This window comes from Serinus canaria, chromosome 18 (assembly GCF_022539315.1).
Source record: "Serinus canaria isolate serCan28SL12 chromosome 18, serCan2020, whole genome shotgun sequence".
Taxonomy (NCBI): Eukaryota; Metazoa; Chordata; class Aves; order Passeriformes; family Fringillidae; genus Serinus; species Serinus canaria.
In genome coordinates this window covers 43,976-66,296 of record NC_066331.1, presented here as the reverse complement: position 1 = coordinate 66,296, position 22,321 = coordinate 43,976, and the positions used below count along the sequence as shown (strand labels likewise).

At 38.8% G+C, this 22,321-nt stretch overlaps 1 protein-coding gene across 1 annotated transcript in view; it reads right to left on the bottom strand.

Moving 5' to 3' along the window:
* The window catches only part of CCDC57 (coiled-coil domain containing 57), a 32,567-nt gene that overhangs the window by 9,713 nt on the left and 533 nt on the right, over positions 1-22,321 (bottom strand). Inside the window, exons 2-6 of the mRNA XM_050981169.1 lie at positions 12,235-12,397; positions 6,755-6,941; positions 5,642-5,742; positions 2,128-2,356; positions 1,300-1,436 (exon numbers count right to left, since the gene is read on the bottom strand). Of these exons, the coding sequence (XP_050837126.1) occupies positions 1,300-1,436; positions 2,128-2,356; positions 5,642-5,742; positions 6,755-6,941; positions 12,235-12,397 (817 nt within the window). The remainder of the gene's footprint in view (positions 1-1,299; positions 1,437-2,127; positions 2,357-5,641; positions 5,743-6,754; positions 6,942-12,234; positions 12,398-22,321) is intronic.

Here is a 22,321-nt window from a genome sequence, read left to right as displayed (position 1 = left end):
ATTTTAAAGTTTATGTTAGAACATAGTGCAAATCCTTCAAACAGCCTTTCCTGCTTAGTTAAAAGTAAGCCTTACGAAATTTGTAATTTAGGATTGTATTTACACTGCATAAATACATTTGTTTCTGAAATACCTTGGTTGATGATCGTGTTTAAAAATATTACTTTTGAAGTCCCATACCCTCTAAACTTATAGGGAACCATCTGGCTTGTGTCCAGTCACTAATGGTGTTTGTCAGGGCTCAATTTTAGGGTCAGTTCCCTCCAGTCTTTGATCAATGACCTGGACACATGAGTTGAGTGTGCACTAAGTTGGCTGATGATACTAAGTGAGAAGGACTCGTTGATTCCCTTCTGGGTAAAGAGACCTTACAAAGAGACCTTGATAGACTGGAATGCTTGGTAATCACCACCCGCATGAAATTTAATGAGAGCAAAAAAGCTGGATTCTGTACCTAGGACTATAGGCATGGATGTCTGTATACATTTGAGGGGCAAGAGGCTGAAGTGCAGCCCTGAAGAAAGGGATCTGGGGGTTTTGATTGTTGGCAAGCTCAACATGAGTCAACAGTGTATCCTGGTGGCTGGGAGTGCCAGCTGTGTCCTCAGTGTGTTAAGCACACACAGCATAGCTAACTGGCCAAAAGAAGTGAATGCCCCACTACTCAGCATTGATACAGCTTTACCTCAAGTACTGTGTGCATTTTGGGGCTCCACAATACAAGAAGAATAGAGAAATATTAGAAAAAAGTCCAAAGGAGAGCAATAAAGATGGTGAAAACATTAGATGGCTAGATTTATGAGGAGTAGCTGGGGATACTTGGCTTGTCCAGCTTAAAGAGGAGGCTGGCGGATGACCTCATTGCTCTCTATAACTTCCTTCCATGATAGGAAAGAAGAGTAGGAAGTGCTGATTTTTGTTTTTGGTGTCTGGTGATGGAATGTGGAGGAATGGCTTAAATCTGCATCAGGAAAAATTCAGACAATTCTCTCCTGAGAGGGTGGTCAAGCAGTGGAACAATCTCCCCAGGATGTGGTCATGGCCTCAAGCCTTTCCATGTTCAAAAAACATTTGGGACAATGCCCCTAACTTAAATGGCTTGTCCTGTGTGACATCAGGATGCAAAGATCCTCATGGGTTCCTTCCAGCTGCAGATATGCAATGATTCTATGGAAGCTTCTAAAGATAGATTTGAGCTAAACTCAGAGTAATTTAAATGCAGAATTTTAGGTTATATTCATGGAATCAGAACTGGCTTAATGGCTTGTTATTGCTAAATTTCAAACAGCATATAATTACCTGTGTTGTGAGTCTGTGCTGTAGATGCTTTAGAACTGATAGCTGACACTGTGTTCTTTTGATAAGTTCTCTTGGAAGAAGACTACCGGAGGCAATACAAACTGTGCATTGTTTAAAGCTAACAGGATGCCAGACTCCTATAAAAAAGAGAATATACTGAGGAAGGCATTCTTTGTTGATATTTTGTTAACCGTATTGCATTTCCAGCAAGTGTTTACAGCACATAATAAATGATTCACAGAACACTGGCCTTCTCATTGCAAATGCAGAAATGGGCCTCGTGCTTTTCCCCTTTTATTTCATTGCCAGAAAAACTATATATATATATATATATATATATATGTATATATATATATATATATAATATATATATTTTAATGTAAAAAGTAAAATCTTTTTACATTATATATACTCTTAATTCAAGTTTACAGTAAACTTATTCTGCTTTCTCTTCCACTTTCCTAAAGTGTTTATTTTTATTCCAAGAGATACACTGCCTCTTTTCTGCTCATGAACAAAGTCTTAAAGTAAAGTTCCAGGTCCCACACTGACATCTAGGCACCATGGAGTTCTTCATCTAAGATGTTTATCAACAAAAGTCACTACATAGACTCTTGTTCTATCTTAGCATCCCCTGTCACAGGATAATCTTACTTACAAGGATTAGTACCATAGGCTCACATGAGCTATGCAGATCAAGGATCACTAAGGTCCAGCATGTTTTTTTCATAATGAAGCCTAGCTTTCTCCAGCTCAGAAGATGAACTGATTCCCTGTCCATTTTATTATAAATATATAAACTAGCACTTTTCTTTAGAATAAATTTACCTTCCTTTAACACCATTCCAAGTTCTGCCCTGAGTCTGTTTCCCATTTCAATCAGCTGCTGCTTTTCTTGGCTCAGAATTGAAATTTTTCTTGCTGCTTCCTTGAGTTTATTTTGCATTCCTTGTAGAGTGTGTTTGACACTATATTGACAACCAATACCAGTACCTACATCAGGTAGCTGTTGTCCAAAATCTACCATGTTTTCTTCAAGAACTTTGGGTTCTGGACCCTAAACAAGACAGATAGTGCTTATAATAAATATTTTGAAAGTGAACTCTACAGGTTCAGAGATTTGTACAAATACGCATGAGAGGTCAGTCGAAGAAAAAGTGTAAAATTGAAGGCTACAGTCCATTTTTTAGGGCCCATTTTCAAGATTTTTTAGCAGTATAGGGCAAATTAAACTGTGGAGCAAAACACTCTAACAGCCTGAGACATTCCCACAGATACTGTCAACTGCAAATGTAAAATAATACACATAGGATAAACACTCTATAACTGTAAACTAAAGAACACTTAATTTTAAGATAAAAGGTGGATAAAAGCTCTTTATACCAAATAGCAATCTGCTATAAATCCTTCTTTATTTAATCATTGTGTACATTGTTTAATCATTTGTACATACAAACAAAAGGGGTAGATAAAACATTTACCGGAAAGTAAGGATTCTACAACCTGTTTTGTCTCTGGCAACCTGAGTCCACCTGCACATATACACAGTGGTAAGGTATATACCCAAAAGATTGCATCCTTGTTTTTCAAGACATGCTTGTCTTCTTTCAGCCCCCGCAGAGGAGACTTTTTGATAGCCATTTAAATAGTCATCATTCACTGAACAGTCATCTCCCTATAAACATTTAACATTTCACACATTGTCATAAGTATCTAAATGTATCATATGCATTAAAATTGTTTTATAATTACTCATTGGTATGTTTACTCTTTTACATATAAACTAGCTAACTGTGCAATCCCAATCAGTTTTCAACTAAATCACCCTAAACAATATGATTCAAGAAGTACACATTGAAAGCTATTATCCATACTGAGAAAAAACCAAACCATTGTTGCCTTATTGTGCCATGCAACTCCCATGCTCTTATTTCTTTGGATAGTTTTACCATTAAAAGGAAGGGTCTTGAGAACTTATGAGGAAAGCATGCAGGCCTACAAAGGGTATGGGGGAGAAAGGTAGAGAAATGAGTGCAGGACTAGAGTCTAAAAGTACTAAGATACCAAAGTGAAAGGAAAAATGAACAGGACTTTGACACATATCTAGCAGTTCATATAAAATCAAGTAACACAAGCAGCTGGGAGCATGTGTTGATCTGTTGGAAGGTAGGAGGACTCTGCAAGAGACCTGGAATGGTTGGAAGGATGGGCAGAATCCAATAAAATGACGTTTAATAAATCCAAGTGGCGAGTCCTGCATTTGGCCGCAATAACCCCCCTGGGGATGGTGTGGCTGGACAGTGCCCAGGCAGAAAAGGACCTGGGAGTACTGGTGGACAGCAAACTGAACATGAGCCAACAGTGTGCCCTGGTGGCCAAGAAGGCCAATGGCTTCTGGCCTGTATCAGGAATGGTGTGGACAGCAGGAGCAGGGAGGTCATTCTGCCCCTGTACTCAGCACTGGTGAGGGCACACCTCGAGTGCTGTGTCCAGTTCTGGGCCCTCAGTTTGGGAAGGATGTTGAGACACTCAAGCGTGTCCAGAGGAGGACAACTAGGTTGGTGAGGGGCTTGGAACACAAACCCTGTGAGGAACAACTGAGGGAGCTGGGGGTGTTTAGCCTGGAGAAAAGGAGACTCAGGGGCGACCTTATCATTCTCTAGAGCTCCCTGAAAGGAGGCTGTAGTCAGGTGGGGGTTGGTCTGTTTCACCAGGCAGTAACTGGCAGAGAGCACACAGCCTTAAGCTGCACCAAGGGAAATATAGGATGGATATTAGGAAAAACTTTTTTACAGAAAGGGTGATAAAGTTCTGAAATGGCCTGCCCGGGGAGGTGGTGGAGTCACCATCCCTGGATGTGTTTAAAAAAGCCTGGATGTGGCACTGGGTGCCAGGGTTTAGCTGAGGTGTTGGGGCTACATAGGACTCAATGTTTTGAAGGTCTCTTCCAACCCAGTGATTCTGTGTGATTGTGTGTGTGTGTGAGTGTAAAATTATTACAGTCTACCTTCGTTGGTGAAATTGACATACTAAAGCTTAACATAAAGCGAGGTGAAGGCAATGACCAATCATGGCACCACTGGCTGTCACACTGTAGACAACCTCCACCCGATCAAAAAACAAAAGCCCATCACCTGGCTGGGGCAAGGAATGCCATTTGCTTAAACTTTTATTTTTCCTGAACTTTTCAGAAAAGCATTCCACAGTATTGCACAGAAGAATTTTTTTTTTCAGGTGACAGACTGTAAACTGTAGAATTAGGAGCGGAACTCAGAAATCTTTTAACTTTTAGATCTATGTCCAGAGCAAAATTCTGTAGTACAAAACAGAGAAAACACTGAAATGATGGGTCCTAAATAAGAGCGAGAGGAAAAACTCTCCTCAGAGCTGATACAAAAGAAAAATAGAAAAATATATGTACAAGCAAAAGTTTACATGCTATTTTTACTCATTTCCACAATAAACTTTCCTCTTCTTCTTTAGTGCTGGAGCCTATAATTTCCAGATTATGGCCACAGAAACTCTGTTATTTTAATTGGAAAAAAGAAAACTATCACTATGGCTTTGATTACTGACTTCACCTGCACCCCTATGTTTAGTTACCATTGTTGCTCAACAGATTCTAAGCTCCCTGAGGTAGAAATATTTTTGTCTGTAATTCCTCATGGCCCTAAGTACATCCTTAGTATGCAATTAATAAATGTAAGAAGCACAGAGAAAGTGTAGAAAAGTGCTAATTATAAGCACTTGTAAAATCCTGTAAGAAATTAAAATGAAGTTTTGCCCATTGTTTTTAAGATATTTTCAGGACTGCTTTTGGCTCAGTCTATGTCTAAGAAGGCTTGTTATGTACTTAGAAAGAAAAAATAAAGCAGACAGAAGAAATAGGCAGGAAACAATAGTCCGACAACAGTGAAGACAGCATCAACTACAATTCCAGCATTTTATTCACTTGAAGTTTTGGCCTGCATATCCCCTATTTACTATGTCTGTACATATAAAGCATAAGTAATTCAGCATAAAAATATGGATTTACAATGGAAAACCTGAAGCAGTGATACACAGTAGTTTAAGCATTTGCAAGTAGGAAAAAAAAATCAAGACCAGCTTGCAAGATCAGAAGTGACTTGTGCCAAGGGATGACTAGTCAAAATTTATTGCCTAGAAAGAATAAGAGTAAGTTTGGCTAAAAAAATCTTTGCTGGCTCTATCTGACCAATCACATAAGGACATATTACTTCAGTTTATAATATTTACTCAAACAAAAATAATACACTAGGTATTTAATTACACACACACATATACATACAGATATTTTTAGGTAGTTTAAACCTCAACATACCTCTTCTGTGTCTGGGTTTACTAAACAATCCAACTTAGCTGAACTGACTTTGATGTTGCTCAGTGTGGTTCCAGCTGAAATTTTGTTTGTGCTCAATGAACCTAAAAGAGGAGTATAATAGGAATGTATATGTATTTATAGAGAGTTTAGGCTTTCATAGCAAGAGCTCCTTCAGAACACTGTCTCATGTATATAAATGTCTAGTTTGTCTAGTTACAGGATCATAAAACTATAGATTTAGGTTGGAAAAGGCCTTTAAAATTATCAAATTAAATCAGTGACCTAACACTGCAAAGTCCTCCACTAAACCATGTCTTCAAATGTCCACACACCCATGTCTTCAAATGTCCACACACATATACATGCCTTTTAAACACCTCCAGGGATGGTGACTCAACCATTTCCCTGGGCAGACTGTGCCAGTGCTTGAATAAGCCTTTTCAAAAAGAAAATTTAATATTTAGCTATTTAATATTTAATATTTTTTCATATTTAATTTTATAATATCCAATCTAAACCTCCTCTGGCATAACTTGAGGTTATTTCTGTTATCCTATTGCTTATTACTAGGAAATAGAGACTGATCCCCACCTCACGACAACTCCTTTTCAGGTAGTTGTAGGTAGTGGTAAGTTCCCCCTGAACCTCCTTTTGTACACCACTTCAGTAGATATACTGTAAATGGACTGTAAACCCCCATGGCAGAGGTGTTCGGACTAGGAGATCTTTAAAGATCCCTTCCAATCCAAGCCATTCTGTGATTTTACATACTGGCTTCACTATCAGGAATTCCATAATATACATATAATTGCTTTACTCTTGCAAAATATATACAAGCAAAATATATGATTGCTTTTCTAGTGGTAATTTTGTAGTGACTAATAGCATGTGTGTGTGTGTGTGTGTGTGTGTATGTGTGTGTGTGTGTATTTCTTTTCACTCATAATTGTTTCGTAGTAACTTGTAAACAGAATATCAGACTACTGTGTTCTTGTGTACGGTGCAATCAAATCATAATTTTTACACACTCATGGATTGGGGAGCCTTCATAGATTATGACCATGACCCTAAACTTCCTTAACTGAATTTAAAGTTCTTTGTCAAGAGTTTCACCTTGCTCTGCAAGCTGTCTGTCGTCTGTTTGAGGAAGAGAAGACAACATCTGCTCATTAAGACTCTCCATTTCTTTCCTCATTTTTGCAATAGCAGCCCGAAGGCTGGCATTCTGTTCTTGCAGCTTTTTTATTTCCAAAGCAGGGATATATTTACACAGAGGACTTATATCATCATACTGAAATATCTGGAAAATAAAAGTACAAGACAAAAAGAACACTTCATTAATAAGCAACACATACTCGCCTCCCCACCACACACAGAGATCCTAAAACTTTCAACCCATGAACATATGTAGATGAAAAGTACTATAGAAGGAGAATAAATGTGTCTGTTTATTGAGGATTTGCCTGGGAAAGAAGTGCTGTACTGAGAACATCATAGGAGGAGGTGCACATGGAGAGGACCATGGCACCAGAGCTAGTTCTGTTTTATAACTGTTGTTCTGCAGGTGTGGTTTATCTCTCTTCCATGTGCAGGTAAAGCCTCCCCTTAAGGAACTTATGGGCTCAAAAGCAGTTCCCTTTCTGACCTGTCCAATTCTTGAAAATGTCATTGGAGATCATCTGTTGACAATAACATTGTTCTAGTTTAAAAGAGAGGTACTTCCCAAGGAGGACGGGAATGTCACTGAAAAAGAAAGATCGCCTCCTCCCTCCAAATTATTATGAATTCGAAATTACAGGGCTCCCACGAAAAAATATAGAAACAAGAATAACAGTTCTTTACTACACTAGATGTATATGTACATAAAACACATATATATGTATTATATATATATATGTTTCTTGTTTATATATAACAACACAAAACGAACAACAACAGCGAGGACAAGAAGAAACACACTAACAGCCTTTGCTCGCCCATGAAGCATTTCCCCTTTGGTGTAGTTACGACAACCGACAAGGGGCGCTCTAGGCTGCGGAGACTCTGCCGCGGCTTCAGCTGCAAGATCGGGACCTCCCCGGTGGTGATGGCAGCTCTGATGAGAGAGAGGGAAGAAGGGTTGACCCCTCCAGGCACCCACGCCAGCAGTTATCGGTCTTCGGCATCGCTAACGGCAGCCGGGACACGCTGGGAAGGGAGGCAGGGCTTTACTGTGATGTCCCACTACCGAACGGAGAGGAGGTCCAGCTTCAGGGGGCCCTCCAAGCGGCGGTTCCGGGAGGGGGACGGAGAGAATGGCTTCCCCAGGCACCCACGAGGCTGTGCTGGTCTCTCTCGGCGCTGGCAGCCCGCGAAGTCCCAGTCAATGGAGCCGCCGGGACTCCCTTTCTCTCTTGCAAGCAGCAGACTCAGAAGCCGGCAGCAGGCGGAGCTCCACGGCAGTGCTGAAAAACCGCTGCGCAGGAGAGGTCCAAGGCGAATAAAAACCACACGACCGTCTCTGCTCCCAACAGGGCAATGACTACCCACCCCCAGCTAAGAAACTGCCAGAATAACTCTGCCGCCTCCCCCCGCTTCTCCCACTCCCCCAGAACCATTACAATGCCAAGGCAGCGTCTCTGGAACGCTGTCCATTCACCGTCTCCCTGACAACAAATGGGAAGAAAATTCCCGGGGAAAAAACCAAAACCCAACCAATCAACTAAATATACAATCTAACTAAACCAAAACTAAACAAAAACCTAACCCCAGGCAAACATAAAGAAGCTGGACGTCCTCTGCTAAGCCCAAAAAAAGGGAAGAAGTGTATGGACTACACCCACATAACCTGGACAATGGACAATATCTAGAAAATATGTATTGATTGGAAAACACATTCCCTGCTCACTTGAAATTCCAGCACAATCTTCAGGAAAAAATACCTAGTAGGACCAATGGCATATAAAGACCAGAATATTAGGGTCCCAATATTATTTACTTTTGCTGTTTCTTCATTCTAAATGTGTCTGCAAAGATTTTTAAAAGTTTTGTTTGATCAATGGTAGTGTATTAAAACTGTGGTTTCATCCACATGGAGAATATAGAATTTAGATTCTACCCCTGTAAAATCTTCTTTCACTGACAGAAGATGTCATCCATTTAAGAAATGCAGATGCTATTTGATACAGGAATATTAGAAAGCCATGGAATAGAGGAATAGATATTCCAACAGTCACTAAACAAATCCTAATTCACAAGCTGTTCAGATCAAATGTTTTTTCACGAGGAAAATACCATGAAATGTCTTTAGAGTATTTGTATAAAAATGTCGCTAAAACAGAATCACAGAATGAACTAGGTTGGAAAAGGCCTTTAAGATCATCTAGTCCAACCTATGATTTAACAGCTCCTCATCAACTAAACCATGTCACTGAGTGCCACATCCAGTCTTGTTTCAAACATGTCCAGGGACAGTGACACCATGAACGTTTCTTTATATTTAACCCTAACCTGAAATTCTTGGAAAGCAACAGTTTTGCCTCTTCAGAGAGCACCACGAGGTACTTAACACATGTTGTCAAAATACTTCAGATACATCAAAATACTACAGTCTCAACATTTACACCTTGCACAGCCTCAAACACTACTGTTTCCATCCTCTCCATCACTCCCACTTCCTTCAGCCCTCTTATTTTCCCAGTCATAAGTCTGTTCTGCAAGTGTGATCTGAAAGTCTCATCTGAAATGCTAATGGCCTTCAAATTAAATTTCCCTGGCATAAAGACAACAGCTGCCCTGCAGTTTTTTTCTACTGTGACTGTTTCTGCCCTGACAGTACAGGCTACATAGAAGACGTCAGTAATAACCATTCTGCTTTTACAGTCTTTCTGAGGCTTTTAAGGTGAGTCAGGGAAAGGCACCAGTAGGTAGCAATACAACACCCAGATGTGAATCTTGGGGCCCAGGACTTCATCTCAACCTGCAATATACACATGAACCACCACAGTTTAAACCAGAAATACAACTATTCCAGATTTGTGTAAGTGGAAATAGGTTTAGAGAGAAGACCCTAAAAACCCTAATAAACCAGAATTACTTGAAGCACTCTTTCATTTTCTGTGCACTTGTATGATGTTATTAGCATGCTGTAGTCAGACAAATATGACCCAAGTCATACTAAAATATAAGTTATAAGCAAGATTTTCGAGGCTGGTCTGTTTCACATCTCAGTTGCTTGTTGAAAGGCCAAGAATGACTACTTCAACATTTCTAGCACACTTCTGGGGTCTCAGACCAATCTGAAGAAAAGGACCTGTATACTGAAGATAGTGTACTAGGGTATATTTAAATTTTAATCTTTCTTGCATCAGTCATCTGAACCAGAGGTTAGCCAGTGTACTATTCCTTCTTTAAGAGGACTCATTGACACAAATGTCTTGGTCAGTTTTCTTCTTCTGTTTGTTTACACTTCATTTTGTATGGAAAAGGTTCTAGACTAGAATAAAAGGCTTTTAAATTTTGTTATTTAGTTTTTTAAACACTGGCCCTTCCCATAAAAAGGAAAAAGACCAAAAAGGTTTTGTTGAGATTGGTACTGCTAATCCTATATGCCAAAAGTTCAAAAGCCAGAGTTTTTTAACACCAAAAAGAAAAGAGTGACAAGGAAGACAGTCTTGCCATCCACAAGAGAACAGTGAGTACAAAGAAGAATATAAGAATATAAAGAAGAAACTGTGCCCGGCCCTGATTCTCTTGGCATCTCATTGATCAATTAGCAAATCAGTCCAGTTTGAAATAAAATTGGAAAAACTACTTGCTCCATAGCAAGTTTTTGCTAGCAGTCTACTTTTATGTATAATAAAAATTGTCTTCAGGAAGTATCTTTCCGAATACAATATTTTCTGCATTCAGGAACTACTGGGCTTGCTTAGCACTGCTTTTTCTTAGCAAGCTCTGGTAACATGCTCTGAACTGGTCACTGTTGAGCCTCTAGCCACGCAGTAGAGTGCACTGCAGCATACACTTTGCTTTCGCTCTTTTACCAAAGGCAGTTTTCTACTCTTAAAGCATTATCCTTCAGCATGACTTCAAACCAGCATTACATTTGCAACTTTGAATGTCTTTTTAAAATATAAGCAATTTAAGAGGTAGCAATGAAAGGAAAATTTGATACTCAAATAGAAGATGTTAAAATAATTTAAACAGCCGGCATATTAGTATTTTGAAACATTGCCTTAAAATTTTAACTTTTCAACTTTAAAATCTACCCTGAACTGCACAGAACCTCAGGAATTAGGTTCCAAAATTCTTCCAATTTGATTGCCATGGAGGTACAGTACATCGTCACATTTTGGAGCAACTGTCTATATCCAGCTTGCTCCTTGTCCTAGTGAGTAATGAATGAGAGCCATAATTAAGCCCATGACACCTAATCTATGTGTATTCCAGGATAGATATGCCTGTGTTTTGAATGAAACATATGAAACAGATGAACTGCCTACAGTAAGTTCAGTGGAAACAAGGCCCATAATATTGTTTCTTAGAATGAATTAGTCCATATCTACAGTAAGTGTTGTCTAACCTGTTTATCCCCTTCAGGTGAAATACTGTGATTAAACGATGCTTGTATTGTCTGTTCTCTCTTAACAGTCAAAGCAGAAAGAACACACTTCACTTCATGCAACCTGTAGTGTGTTTTCTGTAGATCAGCTTGAACCTGGGATGGAAGGAATGGAGAGGAGCCAGAGGATGTCAGTAGCTCAAGAACAACAGGATAAAAGAAAAGGAAAGGTAAGGAAGGGAAAGGGAAAGGAAAAGGGAAGTTAAAAAGAAGGAAATCAAGGATACTTTAAAACATAGCACAGGGACTTAAGCATATTCTTTTTGTCTCATTCAAAAACTGCCCTACCAGACAAATAATTTAGTATCATTTTCTTATGTTCTTCATTTAAATCGAAAATTTTGATTTGTCTCTCTCATGTGTTCACATGCTACAGCTATTGATGCCTATGAATAATTTTGGAAAGACAAAGATAAAATAAAACACTAGAGTAAATGCCAGTATTCTGAACTTCAAAAACAAGTGTTTCCTCTGTACCTGTGAGTTCAGCACAACTGGCCATTGAGAATTGTTAAACCATTGTCTAATAGTCTCTAAACAATAAACATGTATTTAATTTTTCCAAAGTTGAAGTTTTAACACTACAGAAAATAGGGGTTTTTTCCACACAAAAATACCCAAGAGCTTTTCAGGACTAATATTGTTCCCTTGATAGAATTCAAGTGGTACTGTGATCTGAAATTCTTTCTGCCCTCAGGCTGCTCTAAGAGAAATCTTTCTTCTTTTGCTACAATGGCAAAGGAAAAACAGCTCTCAAGCCAACTTGTTTTCATGGAAAGGGAGAAAAGGCAACTATTAGAGATTGTTCATGAAAATTAATCTGATTTCTGATAAAATACATGTGATGAACTGCTGTACACAATACAGAAATACTGTTTTACAGATTTTTGAAAGAAAGCTAGACATATTTCCCTGAGAAACACCATGGTGAGAAGATTCCTTAGCTCTCTATGCAATAGATGATTCTTAAACAGTGTTAATTTGAAATTCTCACCTCCTCACTAGATGAAGATAGGCTGTGAGTTGGATCCTCTGATTTCTGATACCAATTACATTCAGCATTCTCACAGAGCTGCTGCCAGTTAAGTTCTGCTTGCATTTTACTCTGTTTCAGAATCCATTCTCGCTCAGCTGCCAGAGACAGTTGTTGTTTCGACCTATGATACACAGAGCAAAGCTGTTGATTTAAGCAGAATAAATACTAAGAATGTTTTGTGGACATTTTTTGTTTGTTTGTTTGTGTCTGGTTTTAGTTCAATCTAGCTTTGTTTATTGTCCTCATCTTCTTTCCTTGTTCTATTTTATCTATCTACGTAATCTATAATAATCTAATCTATAATTAATCTAATCTATGTTAACTAAAAAGATAATTTTTAAATTATCTTTTGTATTTTGTTCCATTCTGGTCTCAACATTTTACCGAACAAAAGCATTTTAATTGCATAAAGCTCAATAGTCTCTGAGGGCCCATCTGTATGGGTATTTAGAATCAGCTTTGGAGGTCACCTCAGGTCAAGAGGCATAAACTGCCCTTCAATATCAATACTACTCTCAGTACTTCCACCCAGAGCAGTTTCTGTTCTGCTGATATCAGGAATGAGATACAAAAGAGTTAGGAATTAAAATTGCGGCATTGTCAGGGTAAACTTTCTAGGCTAAAAGGCTGCTGCATTTATAGACCTTGAAAACACAGTGTAGAAAGATGGAGAAGGTGCAAGTATTAGAAACAGTATTAGAAATCTCTAATCAAGAATTCAAGTCAGAAAATTGCAAAGATCAAAGGTTTCTTCTGAAATGCCACAAGAGTTGAAACTACATGACACAGAGTAAGGAGCATTTACATTTAATAAGTATACATGCAGTTGTGGTTCTTTTGTTCTTGCTGAGTGAACAGCAGTTGGTCATGCAATCTTTATAGTCAAGACTGCAATAGGACAATGTGGTTTTAGATCCATTATTACAGCAGTGTCCTTTAAAGAACATCCAAGACAAGTAAACCAAACCAGAAGATAAAGTCCAGTTGTGCAACATTCAAGATGCAGGAATCCATGGGTACCACTAATGGCCAGGCAAACTTTTGCTGCCCTAAAGGTAAAGTTTATAGGCAAAAATAATTTTGTTACACAGCTGGAAAAATATAGCAAACTTCTACAAGCTCGCTTCTTGAAAGCTTGTCTGTTTTTCTCAATGGTATCAAGTGAGGGTTTTTTCCCCTCTACCTATATAACTCAATTTGCCAAATTATTAAGGTTTCCATTACAATACCACTGAAACAAATGGACATGGACATCAGAGAACAATCCAAGTAATGCTGGATGATGATTAACGAACACTGCATATACTGAGATTATTGAAGGGTGAATTCCTCATTACTAGCCATGGAAGGATGACAGAGGTCTTTCAAATACCTATACACAGTTCTTGGTTGCATAGGGAAAAAACCAGTCACAATGAATATGCATACCACAAATACCCATGCTTCCTGCTATCCTAGTTCACCACATAGGTGGAAGAAAACATCAAAAACAACAGTCATCTTTTCACATGTTTCACAGAGGAATGACTTTAGATTATAATACACTCATTCATTCTGTGAGTAAAGGGTAACAGCTTAAAATAAGTTACCTTCACTTCATGGGACAGAATTAAGTTAACCCTTTTCAATTGTCTGCTTGTGAAACTCACATTCTCTCTTTTTTAATTCCCACATCAAATTCAACAAGCACTACCTACAAAGGGAGCAACAATATAGGTAACACTAGAACAATGGTACTGATGGAAACACTGGATTGTCTCAAACCTTTCAAACACTGTATTAAGAGTTTAATCATCACATAATCTTTCTCCATTCTAATAAGAATCAGACTGTGCTGAATGAAACCTATAATCTGGTCTACAGTAGGTCCCCTAACAGGACTTGTACAGCAAAGGGGAACTTAAATGAACAAATCAGCCAAACAGTATCTTTTGCAAAATAAGATCAGATTTCATAACCACTGGGGAGAGAGGAGAGAAAAAATCACTTGTTTTACAAACCCCCCACCATCTTTCAGACATTACAGTTCAATTCCTTTACAGCCATCTGAGCATCTGTAATATGTCAAATACCATGCATTACAGAAATAACTGAACTTCATTTTTGACTTCTAGAGGAGCAGAAAGGTGCTATATCTCCCCAGTGTTTAAAGTTATGGGTATTTTTTATTTCTCCTTTTTTTTTAAACTTTTTTGAATATAAAATAAAAAAATCCTAACAGAAGCTAAATGTGTATTCTAAGCACTTGAATAAATGGAAATTGATAATAGTGTACAATCTACTATAAGCTGCAAGGACATCCATCTTCTTATGTGCACACACATATGTATATGGATTTATTAGTGACAAAAATTTAACTGTTTCCCTCTGGTTTTGCAGAATGACAATAGAAACATAAGCATAAGAAGTAATCTCTGTGAAATCACATGAAAAAAACTTAAAGGTACATCATTCACTAGTCTAAGCTTTTGTTTAAGTCAAGCAAAACAATTCAGTACTATTAGAAAGGAAAGTTTTGGCTGCAGTCAAGAGGCCTTCTAAGTGTATACTTGCAGAACTACTGAAGAGTTAAGAAATTACAGCCTTACCGAAAAGTTACTAGGAAAATACTACCACGTTTTGCACTCTGAAGATGAAGTGACAAGAGGGCTGCTGGGAGACAGGATGCTATGGAACTTCTTCCCTCCCTCCCCACCTGCTCCCCTTATAGCCATTGAATTTTAATTTTAAAGAAAAAAACAAAACCAGTCATGTTGTTTGTCATTCTTTGTCATTGAATTTTAATTTTAAAGAAAAAAACAAAACCAGTCATGTTGTTTGTCATTCTTGGGGAAAAAAAAAATCACCTGTTGTTAGAAGACTCTACATTTCAAACTCAAGTAAGAACAGTACTAAAGAATGTACATTTACCATGAAATTCTCCCGAAGTAACATTGCAAGTTACTCCAAAACATGAAAATTAAACACAACAGTAAAGATACTGCAGTAAAGATATGAACAAATGTGAAATTCTTGCCTCACAACACCTATGTTTTGTAAGTACATGAGAAACTGTTCATAAAGAAGCCATGGATTTTCCAGAAAAACTAAATGGTTGCAGTGAGCTGCCATCCAGTGGCTAAACTGATAAAGTATTTAAAAAAGTGTTTGAGAGAAACTACTTTGATGAATTAAATTGATAAAATACAACTGAGAACAAGAGAATGAGATCGCAAGGGATTTTGTCTAATTGATACAAAATCATGTTAGATTAGGAGGAATAACTGCAGGAGATCCAGTGGCAAGGATGGAAGATGTGCTTCTTCAGTTGTAAGCATAAAAAATGGAGATAACTTTTTCTTCTCCAGTGTGGTAAGAGAAATTGTGTGTATTAGATGATTTGCCTTATGCTTGTGGACAGCAGCTAACCAGCTTTAACATTACAGCTCAACCACAGAATGCACCATAACTTCCAAGCCAGTTATCAAATATTCTTCCAGTTCTCACACTTCTTTGGGTAGGTTCATAAACTGTCTTTGGGAAGCCCATGAGAAAAAGAGTCCTGGATGAAGATTCATTATTTTAGCAGGACTACTATACTGAGGGCAGCGAAACTTGGATTGGCAGGTATTGGGTGGAAGACACAATTGCTTAACAATACCACTTCCATTTATATTATATATTGGTTTAGTTGCCAAGACAAAAATTAGGTGTTCCCGTTCTAATGACTAAACATATTCATATGTAAATTAGTAAAAGGAATTCCAATATCAAATATATTTATACAAAGACAAAGAAGGAAAGTTTTGTTTTGCTTTTAAGTTTGTTATATAGAAAGAGGTGGTAAAATGCCTCCCTAGGGTATCACAGTTGATGATAATATTTCACTGTTAGATGATCCTTTTGTGGTGAAATATAGGAATATAAGAAGGAGAAGGGGGGAGGGGGGAAGCACCTTGTAATTAGGAGTATGAAAAACAATGTACATTTATTCATCTTGCCTAAGGCTACCTCTGTTTTCTAGATGCTGACATTTCCTGTAGTTTCAAGCTTAACGAATTTAGCAGTGTGCTTACTACATAAAATAATCTCACACACTCTCACATTACTAAACATATTCTAAGCAATTCCTTACAAGGGGTACCTGTCAAACAAGCAAAGCAACAGCTACTGCACAAGCAAGGCATAATTCTCTAAACTGTAATTACAAATGTAATCAATTTTTAGAGAAATAAAATACTAGACCAAAAAAAAAAAAAAAGCTTATACAACTATAGCAATGCTAAACCAGAACATGCTAATTAAAAAGAAAAAAAAAACTGAAAAAATGACTGCTAGATGTCACTGCAGCAACACAACATTGCTTGTCCAACATTCTTACACCAATTTCTGTCATCAGCGTCTGCCAGTTCTTGAATCTTTTGCTCCATGTGAAGTTTCAGGTTCACATAATCCTCATGCAGATGACCTATGTGACTATTCTTAGAGCTAACAAAAATAAATTTACATTAAAAAGCATGAGGGATCCGCATATAAAACTTTTTTAACAATAACATGTAACTATTAATAGAGGATGCTGTAATTTCCTAAAGAAACAGGCACCATAACATCTTTCCCCATGAGTTAGTGGAAACCAATTACAACAGTATATGTTATTTCCCAAAAGAAATCCTTCAAAAGGTTAGTTGCATACAGAATATAGAGGATCTTCTAAAAAGTAGTGCAAAACCTCCACTTAAGTGTAACTGAGTTCCTCCTCCACTCAAAATTTTCTGTTCCATAAGAAAAAATTTGCAAAACAAAGTCTGACCAGCAGAAATCTGATCTTTTAGATACATTTGAAAATAGAAGCAGCTCTGTCTCTTTTCCCCTCCTTTCCCAATATTTTTAATTGCTATCAACAAAAAAGCTTCTCTGCAATCCAGTGAAAGAATACCAGTTACGCCAGGATTTCAAACAAATCTGAGGAGCTGATAGTGCTATCAAGACCACTAAGTTCTCTAATGATACACTGAACCTTTAAAGCTCTGCATTAATCCCTTAAAGACTTAACAGGTTTGCTGTTGCCGGTCACACAGCCAAACAAACCTATATTGATATCGTGCTGTTTTGCAAACTTCTATTTACATTCAACTCTGTATTACAGGGGTTTTGTGTAGCTGACCGTTGCAATTGATTAGATAAGACTGATCATATAATACCTACAGAGTCAAAACTCTGAACTAAAACTGGAGAGTAAGAAACAGCTAAATGCATATTCACTTTCACATTCTGCTAGATTTTGCTTTTAAATTTACACTTCACCTGAAGTACTCTGAATCCTATAGCCAGCACTCATGCATACAAACCAAGCTCATCTGAAGCGCTGTCTCAGTGTAGTCTAGACATACATTTTTGCACCTCCCTTGTTCACCCCAAACCCTTAAGGGCAAGGCAGATCAGAAGAATGACTGCTCTACTGTGATAAGTATCTAGCTCAGCCTGGCAAAGACGCAATTGCTGATTCTAAGAGACTCAAATTCTTCCATAAAATCCCAAAGGATATGCTCTATGTGAAACTCCTAAACTGGCTTTAAATGAATTTGCATACACACCACATTAACATCAATCATTTAGTAATCTTTGATGAATTCCAGAGTCTTGACAAGATCACCCAGAATAACTAAAAAAAAAATATTTAAAACTTACCCAGCTATCTCTACATTATAAATGTAGTTGGACCCAGCACAGTTTACAGCATTTTACAGCAATTACCATTTTAAGCAGAGAATAATCCCAAAGAGACTGTTATTTCTGAAGACAGTAATTAAATTGAACAAGAATTATGTGCAGACAGAACAAGAAATGTGTTTATTCCCTCCACCCTGCTAGCTGCACACATATTTACCTTTTCTTCGAGTTATGTATGACGAGTCAAGGCACAGTTCAGCCCTCTCTTTTATTAACAATATTAACTGCTGTGTCACATTTGTCTGCTTTTAGTTAAAAAGAAAATAACCAACAGAGAGAGCCTGTGCTTTTACATGCAAAACACTTTACTTGCTTCACATCCACCTCTTCCTGTTGTTTATTCTCCATATTTGCCTCTTATCTGATTATAAATTCTGTAGAAGGAAAAAAACCCATATTTTTTAAGCAGTATGGATGCTTAAAAAAAAGAGTAATTTCTGTTCAGCTCTCTCCAGAGATTTGGGAAAATATAGCTTCTCTCACTGTACAGTATTATTCTGTATCACTGGTTGCAGATAATCCCTTCTGAATAAGCACAGGGATGCAGAGAAATATCAGACAAGCATGCCTTTCAAATAGTGGCTCTTTAATCTCTTTACATGAGAGATTTTCAGACCAGAAAATGCTATGCAGTATCTCTATGCTAAAGGATGCTATAATTTAAATGACATTTTTCTTCACAAACAATCTAGACAACTCCAGTTCTCTAAGATCGAAAAATGAGTCACTGATCATTGGATGTGAGAAGTATAAAAAAATTCGACTTTACTCTTCCCAGGTATACCGAGGAACAAACCGTGCTAAAGGACACAATGATCTGATGGTCTTTCAATTCTGTTGGCCAAGATTTCATATTTATCCCTAAGTTAATTAAAATAGCGTTTGCTCTTCATATTCTGATTCTTGTTGGCAATGTTCAAATCACACGACCGTGCACAGATAGTGTAAGCAATATCTTCTTCATTTGGGTAAGGAGAAGTAAATGACTGTTTAAGAAGTCACTATTATTGATATTCATGAACAGTACTGCCTCCCTGCCTATAACATGCAACACTGAAAGATCTGCTTTCAGTATCACACTTTCAGCTACAGTGGTTCCAAATGGATCAGGCAGCTACCACAGTTAAAAAGATTAACTAAATTTGAAGTGCGTAGAGGGAGGAAAAGACAATCGAGCGCCGGCAAAAGACAACACTGCCAACGGAACTGTCTGGCAGGAAGCAGAGCCCACAAAGAAGGATTCCACGGAGGGCTCTGAGGGTGAGATGTTCTGAGGCAGAAGAGCAGATGGCAGGCAGACTGTTGAGGTCAAACCCGTTAGATGTAGACAGTAGAGAGGAGCACAAGATAATGCTTTGGACTCGGGGACGGCACAAGAGAGGGCACTTAGCAGGGAGGACGCAGAAAAGAAGGGTCCCCAGAGAAAGAAAAGGGCGCGAGGTGCGCAGACGACTCATCCGGGGCTCCGAAGGACAACCTGCGGCACAACGGGATGCCGTGCGACCGCACTGCCTTCCGATGGAAAAGCCCAGTCGCGACTGGCCTCCTGACGGCACGAACCTCCGCACCGCTCCGCTCCCGGCTGCAGGCCGCTCGGGCCGCGGCGGGCGGGGCCGTGCCGGGGGCGGGCCCGTCTCCATGGCGCCGCCGCAACGGGGCCGCGGCCGCTCCGGCCATCGCTCACGGAGGCAGAGCCAGTCCCCGTCTGTCTCCCTCCGGTTTCTCAGTTCCTCGCATTGCATTCAGTTCCAGGAAGCCGGCAGCGTATTCTGTCCTCCTAGCATTCTCCCCATTCTGTCCTCACTACTCTCACACAGCAGCCTCTTTTCTGCTTCGTGTGAGCACGGGCACGCTCCTTTGCAGCCCCGGTCTCGTTTAGTAAGACCCCCTTCTCCCAAAACACAGCTAGTACTTGTCCTATACTCTCAGATCTCACTCTCTCGTTCACTTGTCTTCCTATACATTTTGTTTATCCAATCGTTTACTATTAAACAATTTCTCCTTAGAGCCGATCAGGAAGGACACTCTTTGCCCCTTTCAAGCACAGCCGTTAACGGATATGAACAAACTTCCTGCCCTCTCTGAACTCCCACTGCATCTTGTGAAAAACTCTAAAAAGCTTGGTACTTAATTATTGAAAACTGTATCCGTCAACTAAACTGCTTTACCCTGTCTAGGTGAGACAGAGGAAGATGTAACATGCAGCAGGCCTAAAGCATGATTTTCCCTTAGTCACTCTAGATGACTTGCTTCCCTGGAAGTCATGAGGCAGACTTCCTGTAATGTTCTGTCACTTCTGTTTTTCTAGATCGTATAAATTCCTTTTGCCCTCCAGAAACTTGAATGCTGCACCCAAATGATATCTGAAGTACACTAATTTAGAGAAGATAGAGCATTATCAGTAGTTCTTATATAATTTTCCTTATGTCATCAGAAGAGAATTGTGTGTCCTAGCCCCATGCCAGTTAAAGAAAGAAGGGGTTTATTTTCACCAGTAGCTATTAATGAAAATTAGAATCAGAACTAACAGTTTGACTTTCAAAATAAAGCAAGTTCCATTTAGTGAATTATAGCTACAGAATACTGCAATTATTAAAGAGATTTAGTTCATTTACTTATATGAATCACCTCTGGTATAAAATGCAATGGTGAAATATGGCTTAAAATTATTTTCTATAACTGAACACACAAAAATTATAGTACAAGTCCCAGCATAATTTATATTGTGCAGTGGGCCCCTCAGAGCACTCATCAGAATCAGCACATAATAGGCATCCATACACCATTTTGACTGCTGGCATTCTTTACACCCTTATATTAGTTATTGCCTAACCTGTCAACCACATTATCTTTTCAACCCTTTCTCACCCCTGCCCCCCCTTTCAAATTAGCTGCCATCTTCTCCAATGTACCTTCAATCAGCCCCTAGTCATGTAGTTAAATGCATGTTAGTTCCCTAAATGAGTAATTGATAACTTCCAGTGATTCAGTAGTGTCCCAAACAGACAAACTTTAATGGTGAGTAAAAAAGATCACAGTCTACACAATGTCAGTTTGGGGATTGATGTTGAAATCTGAATTCACCTAGTCTGCAAGTGAATGGCCTAAATTCAGATAATAGTGGACAGTCAAAAACTGATTTTACTAGTCTTTAAGATTAGCAGTGTCAGTCTTATTGGCTGTATGTTATCTACTCAAAATAAACCACATGGCCTTGCTCATCCTCACACATTAATGCGATGAATCCTTAAGCATGTGCAAATGGGTACTATACTTCAGCAAAACGGAACCAATAGCCAATGCAAACATAATATACAAGGAAAAGAAAAAACTTCTAAGTCAAGAAAAGAGCTTCAGTTCCTGCCGTGGTATTGCATGATTTCAGCAAGTAGGTTTTAAATTGGAAGCTACTAATCTGTGCAATATCATAGTTCTCAAAAGACAATATTGTATCCTACCTGTCCTCTCCTACTTAGAATGCTACCCCTGTGTAACTCCAGATAGGTTTATAAGAATCACATAGTCATTTAGAAAATTTTTTTTTCAAGATCATTGAGTCCAGCTCTTAACCTCCAGGGATGGTGACTCCATCACTTCCCTGGACATGCCATTCCAATGCTTGGCAACCTGTTTGGAGACGAGATTTTTACTTAATATCTAATCTAAAGCTCCCCTGGCACAACTTGAGGCCATTTCCTCTTGTTCTGTCACTTGTTACCTGGGAGAAGAGACAGATGCTCACCTTGGTACAATCTCCTTTCAGGTAGTTGTAGAGAGTGATCTCCTGAGCCTCCTTTTCTCCAGGCTGAGTCTCTCAAGCTCCCTCAGCTACTGTCCAACAGACTTGTGCTCTAGACCCTTCCGTAGCTCCGTTGCCCTTCTCTGGCCGTGTTCCAGCCTCTCAATGTTTGTCTTGTGACAGAGCAAAAACCAAACACAGCATTTAAGGTGTGGTGTCCCTCCCCTATATAATGGATTGTGTGCTAGAAGCACACAAAAGAATGGATCCACCGACTGCTGAATTTCCTAAGGCCCAGGTAGCCATAGGAGTGCTACTTTCTGTAGTGCATTTAAGAATCCCACAACTTTCATAGATGCTACATAGCAATATCAGCACAAGAATTTTACAATCAAACGTTTGTATGAATCCCAGTTGAGTCACAAGAGATTAATGCAGAAAGCTCATTCCATCCGGATGTAAAAGGAGGAGTATGTTATGAAATCATATTTGCAGGGAGTAGTATAATATTTACTCCCTTGGTAAGGGATAAGGAGGGAAGCCTGACGGTTGTCTACAGAATGCACAATATCACACTCAAATTTCTAAGAAGAAAGC